Source organism: Nomascus leucogenys, chromosome 4, assembly GCF_006542625.1.
Source record: "Nomascus leucogenys isolate Asia chromosome 4, Asia_NLE_v1, whole genome shotgun sequence".
NCBI classification, from domain to species: Eukaryota; Metazoa; Chordata; class Mammalia; order Primates; family Hylobatidae; genus Nomascus; species Nomascus leucogenys.
This window is the reverse complement of record NC_044384.1, coordinates 101,604,600-101,614,687: the sequence shown is the minus strand read 5'-3', so window position 1 is coordinate 101,614,687 and position 10,088 is coordinate 101,604,600. Positions and strand designations below refer to the sequence as shown.

General features: G+C 43.5%; 1 protein-coding gene across 8 annotated transcripts in view; it reads left to right on the top strand.

Annotated features, from left to right (window-relative positions):
- The window catches only part of RBM6 (RNA binding motif protein 6), a 139,955-nt gene that overhangs the window by 105,976 nt on the left and 23,891 nt on the right, over positions 1-10,088 (top strand). For 6 of the 8 annotated variants that reach the window (XM_030811747.1, XM_030811739.1, XM_030811746.1 and 3 more), the window contains one exon: positions 5,183-5,257. In XM_030811747.1, coding sequence (XP_030667607.1) covers positions 5,192-5,257 — 66 coding nt within the window. In that variant the 5' untranslated portion in view covers positions 5,183-5,191. Of the gene's footprint in view, positions 1-3,768; positions 4,265-5,182; positions 5,258-10,088 lie in introns of those variants that run through there. The other 2 variants (XM_030811744.1, XM_030811748.1) reach the window with 2 other exon arrangements.

Sequence of the window (10,088 nt, the reverse complement as noted above, 5' to 3'; positions counted from 1 at the left end):
CACACCCAGCTAACTTTTGTATTTTTAGTAGAGACAGGATTTCACCATGTTGGCCAGGATGGTCTTGATCTCCTGACCCTGTGGTCCTCCCACCTCAGCCTCCCAAAGTGCTAGGATTACAGGCATGAGCCACCGTGCCCAGCCCTTTTTTTTTTTTTTTTTTTTTTAAAGAGACGGAGTCACTCTGTCGCCCAGGCTGGAGTGCAGTGGCGTGATCTTGGCTCAGTGCAACCTCTGCCTCCCGGGTTCTAGCAGTTCTCCTGCCTCAGTCTCCCGACTGGCTGCCTCAGTCTCCCGACTGGCTGGGATATACAGGTGTATTTCACCGCAACCAGCTGATTTTTTGTATTTTAGTAGAGACAGGGTTTCACTGTGTTGCCCAGGCTGGTCTCGAACTGAGCTCAGGCAATCCACCCGCCTCGGCCTCCCAAAGTGCTAGGATTACAGGCGTGAGCCACCGTGCCTGGCCTATATGGTACCTCTTTAGGAGCCAGACCTGGTTAATCAGACACATGGCTTTCATGATTCCTTTGCTTGAGTAGCTTAATAACTCAATAAATCAAAAGATGAATAAATATTCTAATGTGTGAAGATAGATAATAGGCAATTAAGAATGGACATCCACGCAGTGTGGCGATTCCTCAGGGATCTAGAACTAGAAATACCATTTGACCCAGCCATCCCATTACTGGGTATATACCCAAAGGACTATAAATCATGCTGCTATAAAGACACATGCACACGTATGTTTATTGCGGCACTATTCACGATAGCAAAGAGTTGGAACCAACCCAAATGTCCAACAACGATAGACTGGATTAAGAAAATGTGGCACATATATACCATGGAATACTATGCAGCCATAAAAAATGATGAGTTCGTGTCCTTTGTAGGGACATGGATGAAACTGGAAAACATCATTCTCAGTAAACTATCGCAAGGACAAAAAACCAAACACCGCATGTTCTCACTCATAGGTGGGAATTGAACAATGAGAACTCATGGACACAGGAGGGGGAACATCACATTCCAGGGACTGTTGTGGGGTGGGGGGAGGGGGGAGGGACAGCATTAGGAGATATACCTAATGCTAAATGACGAGTTAATGGGTGCAGGAAATCAACATGGCACATGGATACATATGTAACAAACCTGCACATTGTGCACATGTACCCTGAAACCTAAAGTATAAAAAAAAAAAAAAAAAAAAAGAATGGACATCCACGGCTGGGCACTGGGGCTCATGCCTGTAATCCTAGCACTTTGGGAGGCCGAGGTGGGTGGATCACGAGGTCAGGAGGTAGAGACCATCCTGGCCAACATGGTGAAACCCCATCTCTGCTAAAATACAAAAAATTAGCTGGGTGTGGTGGTGGGCGCCTGTAGTCCCAGCTACTCGAGAGGCTGAGGCAGGAGAATTGCTTGAACTTAGGAGGCGGAGGTTGCAGTGAGCCAAGATCGCGTCACTGCACTCCAGCCTGGCGACAGAGTGAGACTCCATCTCAAAAAAAAAAAAAAAAAAAAGAATGGACATCTACTGAAGGTGATTGCATCATCCTACCCATTCATTAGTCTAACCCCCTACAGGTTACTTTCCTAGGAGACACTGACAGGTCTCTGTTTTCTGAAATCCAGAGAAAGGCAGCAATGGGGAGGGGTGCACTGTATGTATGTCATACCTGTGCTTGGTATATCTGGGTTGCTTGTGTATGATAGCAGCTAGGGAATCAAATCATAGATAAATTGTTCTCATACAGGTTTGTCCTATGACTACCTATTCTTATTAAACAATTGGCTATATTGACCCTTTTTGGTTTTGGAAAAATAATAATAATTTTTTTAAGAGGGAAAAACAAACAATTGGCTACCCTTCAACAGTGGTGTTAAAACCATTTCACATTATTTAGCAGTGGTCACTGTCTGCTTACGTCTAACTATGTGCAGGTTGAGAAAAAGGACTGCCCGAGTTATAGATGATTCTGTGAGAATAAGAAATCATTGCTTTTGTAACACATGAGGTAAAAGTAATCTGAGAGATGACATGCTGATGGGGACTCCTGGCAAGGGGAGTTCCCTATGCTCAACAAAAGGTCATCCACAGCTACTGGAACATTTTTGTTGTCTGAGAAGTATAAAGTGCCTTAGAAATACCTGAATCCATTAATGCCCCCAATTGGTGAAATCAGAATTTGCAGGTGACTGAAATTGACAGTAGTGCCTTGTTCTGGTTCACTGTTCAAATGACAACCCACATGTTTTATGGATTGTGTATACAGATGTATGCTCTAACAGCAGTATCTCCCTCCAGAGCCACTGTGTACTAAGCACCAGGTCCTCCAGGGATAGTTGGCTCTATTCAGTCTTTCATTCATTCAACAAGAGCTTACTAAGCTCCTTTTTGGTACCAGATACTGTTTGGTGCTGAAAATAAATAAAAGGCCAGCAAGACTAAGTAGACTGTAAGCTCTGGACCAGTAATTTGACAACAGAAAGTACTGTCGTAAAGATACAGTTTCTGATGTGTAGTGACCATTCTGTATGAAACCTTAGTCTTTCAGGAGATTAAAATGGGTGGTGAAATATTCCTACCTAGCAAGCAAGCAAGGTGAAATGAGTGGCTATTTGACTCCTACCTGCTGATGCTGGTCTTTTTTGGTTCCTAGGGCTTATAATGATCAACATTTCTTGAGCCCTCACTATATTCTATGCTAAGCTCTTTACATGTATGAATTTACTTAATCTTCACAGCCACCCTAAGAAGTAGGTACTGTTGTCCTTACTTTACAGATGAGGAAATGGAAGCACAAAGAAGTTAAGGACGTTGCTGAAGGTCATGGAGTAGAGGCAGGATTCAAATTTAGGGAACTCAGCCTACAGTCCATGCTCTTAAAGATGTTATATACTGTCTCTGGGCTTAGAAGGGGTTCATCTTAGGCCGGACACGATGGCTCACGTCTGTAATCCCAGCACTTTGGGAGGCCAAAGCGGGCAGATCACGAGGTCAGGAGTTCGAGACCAGCCTGACCAACATAGTGAAACCCCATCTCTACTAAAAATACAAAAGTTAGCCAGGCGTGGTAGTGTGCGCCTCTAGTCCCAGCTACTTGGGAGGCTGAGGCAGGAGAATTGTTTGAACACGGGAGGCGGAGGTTGTGGTGAGCCGAGATCGCGCCACTGTACTCCAGACTGAGTGACAGAGCAAGACTGTCTCAAAAAAAAAAAAAAAAAAAAAAAAAAGACGGCCAGGCACAGTGGCTCACGCCTGTAATTCCAGCACTTTGGGAGGCCGAGGTGGGTGGATCACCTAAGGTTGGGAATTCGAGACCAGCCTGACCAACATGGAGAAACACCGTCTCTACTAAAAATACAAAATTAGCCAAGCGTGGTGGCGCATATCTGTAATCCCAGCTATTCGGGAGGCTGAGGCAGGAGAATCGCTTGAACCTGGGAGGCAGAGGTTGCAGTGAGCCAAGATCACGCCATTGCACTCCAGCCTAGGCAACAAGAGCGAAACTGTCTCAGGAAAAAAAAAAGGGAGGGGGGCGCTTCATCTTGACTAACTTCCTGCATTGGTAGAGCTTGATAGAGTGGTCCTTCCCAGACCCTTCCCTGCATACAGAGCCTGTCTCTTTTCTGATTGGTCGCTAAGGCCAGATTACCTGTCCCTAATACTGAGCAGAAGCTGGTGAATGAAACAGGAGATCCCTCAGTCAAAACAAAAAAAAGGAAAAAGAAAAATGAAACAGGAGATCCCTTCTCTACAGCCCAGATGTAAGTCCAGCTGTGCCCTTCACCACCTGGGTGACCCCACCTCTGTGAACATAGGTCCTCATCTGTAAAGTGTAGATAATGTTATTTCATCGAATCATTTAGGGGATTAAATAAGATAATGTATTTAGCGGTTTCTGGCTCTGAGTAAGTGCTTAATAAATGTTAGCAATTTTTATTATCATTGTCCTTAGCCTTGAGAACAAGCCAGGGAATAGTTTCTCAGACCAGATGCTAAGACCTAGGTAGATGGGCAATTTTCCTTGGTTTTGACAAGACAATAATTTTATCCTGTGTATTTCTCTTGACTTTTTTGATGTGAAAAGCAGAGAGGTAAAGCATTATTTGACAGATGTATGGATTCAAGCAAGAAACTGAGGTCCAATTGCAAAGAAATGGCTTGTATAACTCAGAGCCCTGTCTGAGGAAACACAGAGGACCCTAGAGGGCGGAGAATGAACACAGCGCAGGGGCTAGTTCCAGAGTCGCATTCTCGGTTAGTTCACTTTCAAGTGTGGGTGAGGGTCCCTTGGCAGTAGGCAGAGAATTTTTTTCCCCTGCACCAACACATATCTGCTGGCTAGTGTTTATTAAACAAAACTTTATTTTAATGTGAAATAGAATTCATGACTTGCCCAAAATGGAGAGGCAAGGGAGCTCTTTAACAGGCTTGTTGAGCCCCTTTTCCCACCTGTTCCTGTGCCAGACTTTCCCAAAGGCTTACTTGCCAATGGTTGCTCCTCGGATCTCAGGGCTAGCTCACTCTATAGGCTCCAAGCCAGAGTGATACCGCCGCCGCCGCTGTTGCTCCCACCAGCCATTCAGTTTCCTGCTGTAAGGATGTAACTTGCTGTGAAGCTTTCACCTTCCTCCTTTCTTCCTGTCTTCAATGTTGTATGTCTTTGTCCTGGTGCTTTTGCCATACAGCCAGTGTTTCAAAGAAAATTTTCGGGCACTAAAGTTATAGCCCTTATTACCGTTCCAAGGAGATGTAAGATAGCTGTGGAAAAAAAGAGGGCTCCTCTGCCTCTGTGCAGAAGGAAGAGTTTGCTTCTTGATAGTGTGCTAGCTCCTGAGCTAGGTGGGGGACTTGCTGGGATTCAAGAGAGTGCATTACCTGACCTCTGGACAAGTAGACTGGGCATAGTCTGCCCAAGGACAGCACCCTAACCTACAGGAACCAAGGCCGAAGACTGATTTCACCTTCTCATACTCCCCTTTCCTAAGCTAAAGCTTGCTCTGCAACACTGCCCCAGGTCTGTGGCTTAAAACAGCCATTTCCTTTCACCAGTGAATTAAGCTCACTCTTTATAAAATGTTTCAGCTTGGGGATTGGAAAGGCTCTCTGTGCCTTTCTGTCTCTGTCTGTTTCTCCAAGGGTTGATGTTGATGGCTTCTGTCTTTGTCTTTACAGGGAACTCTAATGATCCAGGACAAAGAAGTTACCCTGGAGTATGTACCAAGCCTGGATTTTTGGTACTGCAAACGAGTAAGTACCAAGAATCCCTTTCTTTAGAAGTAAGTATCTGGAATAACAGCTCCTCCATATCTCTAGGAAGGCTGCCTGCTAACATGCATTCCCAAGGACAAAGCTCTTCTTCCTCAGGTCACTTCAGTTGAACAGGAGGAGGTCAAGACGAGGTCATTCATAATTTGTCTTTCCCAGCTGCTGCATGTGGCCATAGAGAGTTCTGGACCTGCAGTTGGAGACACTTTCCCAAGGACATGTGCCATTATTTCTATCAGTTATAAAAATAACAGTTCCTTGACATATAATATCTTCTCACGTCTCCTGGGGGTGGTCATAAAGGAATTCTTGTTTGGAAAAGTAGGTTTGGAGAGACTAGTTCTTTGGGAGTTGTACATTTTTTGGACATTCTTGGGTTTCCAAGGGTATAGAACTTCAGACACCATGGCATTTTACCTCAGTTAAACTCCATATTCTCTTAGAGTGGGATATTTAAAATTTTAGGCTATACTCTTTTTTTTTGAAACGGAGTCTCATTCTGTTGCCCAGGCTAGAGTGCAATGGCGTGATCTCAGCTCACTACAACCTCTGGCTCCTGGGTTCCAGCGATTCTCCTGCCTCAGCCTCCCGAGTAGCTGGGATTACAGGCACGTGCCACCTCACCTGGCTAATTTTTGTATTTTTAGTAGAGATGGGGTTTCACCATGTTGGCCAGGCTGGTCTTGAACTCCTGACCTCAAGTGATCCACCTGCCTCAGCCTCCCAAAGTGCTGGGATTATAGGCATGAGCCACTGTCCCCAGCCTGTTTATTTATTTATTTATTTATTTATTTTGAGACAGAGTCTCGCTCTGTCGCCCAGGCTGGAGTGCAGTGGCACGATCTCAGCTCACTACAACTCTGCCACTGGGGTTCAAATGATTCTCCTGCCTCAGCCTCCTGAGTAGCTACGATTACAGGCACGTGCCACCACGCTCAGCTAATTTTTTTGTAGTTTTTAGTAGAGATGGGGTTTCACCATCTTGGCCAGGCTAGTCTTGAACTCCTGACCTCATTATCCACCTACCTCAGCCTCCCAAAGTGTTGAGATTACAGGCGTGAGCCACTGCACCCAGCCTGCTATCCTCTTTAAAGGTCCAGTTTGATTGCAGTGAACATGAAAATATAATTTGTTTTCATTGCTACTACTTAGTATCAAAAATAATTATGAAAAATATATAGAGTTTCTGAGCCCTGACGCACTAAAAATGTTACAGTACTTGAAAAAATTTAGTAAAGACTTTAGCTTGACATTTGTGTTAGTCAGTAGAATACAACTTGAAGAGCTATGATTGTTATTAGCCAAAGTACTCATATTTCATGGATATACTCCCTTGGGGTGTCATTTTAGGAAGATATTTCGTTTGCTTTTATTTAGATAAAATACATGTTACATTACATTTGCCATTTTAACCATTTTGAAGCATTAATTCAGTGACATTAAGTACCTTCACAATGTTGTGCAGCTATCAACACTATCTACTTCCTAGAACTTTTTTTTTTTTTTTAAATAGGAGATGGGATCTCACTATGTTGCCCAGGCTGGTCTCACAGTCCCCGGCTCGAGTCATCCTCCCACCTCAACCTCCCAAATAGCTGAGACTACAGGTGCCATCATGTCCAGCTTAGTTCCAGAACTTTTTTTTTTTCTTTCTTTTTTTTGAGACAAGATCTCACTCTTGTTTCTCAAGCTGGAGTACAGTGATGTGATCATGGCTCACCACAGCCTTGACCTCCTGTGCTCAAGCGATCCTCTCACGTTGGCCTCCCGAAGTTCTGGGATTGCAGGTGTGAGCCACCATATGTAGCCTCAGATCTTTTTTAAACCCTCAAAAGGAAAATTAATCAGTCACTTCCCACTTCTTCTTCCCCCAGTCCCCAGAAACCATTAATTTTTTTTCTATCTCCATAGATTTGCCTATTCTGGATATTTCATATAAGTGGAATCAAAATATGTAAACTTTTGTGTTGGCCTTTCACCTAGCATGTTTTCAGAGTTCATGTATGTTATAGTATTTGTCAGTACCTCATTTCTTTTTGTGGCTAAATAATATGAATATATCACATTTTGTTCATCCGTTCCTCAGTTGATGGACATTTGGGTTGTTTCTACCCTGACTTTGGTGAATAATAGAACCTTCGTGTGCTAGTTTTTGTTTGAACAGCTGTTTTCAGTTATTTGGGGGTATGTATCCAGGAGTGGAATTGCTAGGTCATATGGTAATTTTATATTTAACTCTTTGAGGAACCATCAAACTGTATTTCTTTTATTAGCAAACTTTTTCATAGACTACAGCTGTACCATTTTATATTCCTATCAGCAATATATAAGGGCTTCATTTCTCCACCTGCTTGCCAACATTTGTTCTTTTCCCTTTATTTGATAATAGCCATCCTAATGGGTATGAAATAATATCTCATTTTGGTTTTGATTTGCATTTCCCTAATGACTTTGAGGGTCTTTTTCATGTGTTTGTTGGCCATTTGTATATCTCCTTTGGAGAAATGTTCAACCAAGTCCTTTGCCCTTTGGAATTGATTTGCATGTCTTTTTGTTGTTGAGTTGTAAGACTACTTTATATTTTCTGGATATTAATCCCTTATCAGATATATGATTTGTAAATATTTTCTATGTGTTATCTTTCACTTTCTTGAGAGTATCCACTTTCTAAAAAAAAGAGAGAGAGAGAGAGATAAGGTCAGCCAGGTGTGGCTCATGGCTGTAATTCCAACACTTTGGGAGGCTGAAGTGGGCAGATCACTTGAGCCCAGGAGTTCGAGACCAGCCTGGGCAACATGGCAAAACCCCATCTCTACAAAAAATACAAAAATTAACTGCGTGTGGTGGCGCATGCCTATCGTCCCAGCTACTAAGCAGGCTGAGGTGGGAGGATCACCTGAGCCCAGGAGGTCGAGGCAGCAGTGAGCCATGATAGTGCCACTGTACTTCAGTACTCCATCCTGGGTGACAGAGCAAGACCTTGTCTCAAAATTTTTTTTAGCTAGGTGCGGTGGCTCACGCCTATAATCCCAGCACTTTGGGAGGCCAAGGCAGGTGGATCATCTGAGGTTGGGAGTTAGAGATCAGCCTGACCAACATGAAGAAACCCCATCTCTATTAAAAATACAAAATTAGCTGGGCATGGTGGCGCATGCCTGTAATCCCAGCTACTCAGGAGGCTGAGGCAGGAGAATCACTTGAACCTGGGAGGCAGAGGTTGCGGTGAGCCGAAATTGCAACATTGCCCTCCAGCCTGGGCATCAAGAGTGAAACGCCATCTCAAAGAAAAAAAGAAAATTTTTAAGTTTATTATGTACCTATTAAAAATTTTTTGTAATTAAAACAAATGCTAATGGTGGTATTATTCATAATAGCCAAAAAATGGAAATAACCAAAATGTCCATTGGCTGATGGATAGACAAACAAGTTGGCATATCCATACAATGAAATGCTATTTGTCAATGAAAAGGAATGAAGTACTGATGCATATTACAACCTAGATAAACCTTGAAAATACTATGCCAGACACAGAAGACCATACATTGCACAATTCCATGTCCCTAGGGGTAAGAATGGGGGAGGTAACTCCACTAGATTTCTTTTGGGGGTGATGAAAATGTTTCAGAATTAGATTATGGTGATGGTTGCACTATACATTTCCTAAAAATCATTGAATTGTACACATAAAATAGGTCAGTTTTATGGGGTTTGTTTTTGTTTTTAAGAGAGAGTCTTGGTTTGTCACCCAAGCTGGATTGCAGTGGCACAATCTTGGCTCACGACAACCTCCACCTCCCAGGTTCAAGTGATTCTCGTGCCTCAGCCTCCCGAGTAGCTGGGATTACAGGCGCGTGCCACCATACCCAGCTAATTTTTGTATTTTTAATAGAGATGGGGTTTCTCCATGTTGGCTAGGCTGGTCTTGAACTCCTGGCCTGAAATGATCCAACCGCCTCGGCCTCCCAAAGTACTGGGATTACCAGCATGAGCCATCATGCCAGGCCTGTTTTATGCTATTCACTCACTGGCTGAAGTGTCACATACTTTATTCGTTGGCAGGTAGATACTCAGTTGTCCCAGCACCATTTGTTGAAGAGACTATTCTTTCCCCATTGGCACTTTCCCCATTGTTAGAAGTCAGTTGACCATAATCTATAGGTTTATTCCTAGATTCTCAGTTTTATTCTGTTGATCTATATGTTTACAAATAGCACCAGTTACCACAGCAGCTCTCCTGTAGTAACAACTCTCCAATCCCAGTGGCTTAAAACAACAAGCATATTCTTCACTCACATTACATGTTAGGGACTATGGGTTGTTTGCTACAGTTCTATTCCACGTGGCTTCTCATCCCAGGACCCAGGCAGAAGAAACAGTCTCAATATGGGGCAGTGTCCCTCTGGCTAAGGGAGAGAGAGGTTCATTCACACAAGCAGTGGCTCCTAAGGCTTCTCTTCGACCTAGTGTAGGTCATGTTCACTCATGTTTTATTGGTGAAAGCAAGGAAGGCACATGGCCAAGGCTGACAATGGAGAGAGGAAGTATACTCACCCTGTGGGGAGGCATGACAGCCACTTGGCAGTGGGCAGGGGTGTGTGTGTGTGTGTGTGTGTGTGTGTGTGTGTGTGTGATCTGTTTATATGGAAGGGAACAATGAAATAACTGACTGTAGTGATCTTACTCAAGTGAGTTAACCTCTCTAGGCCTCAGTTTCCTCATCTACAAAATGAGGAGATAGGAGTACCCATTTCATGAAGTTTATTGGGGTTGTCAGGATCAATAAGTGATGACATATACAGTAGGCCAGATACAT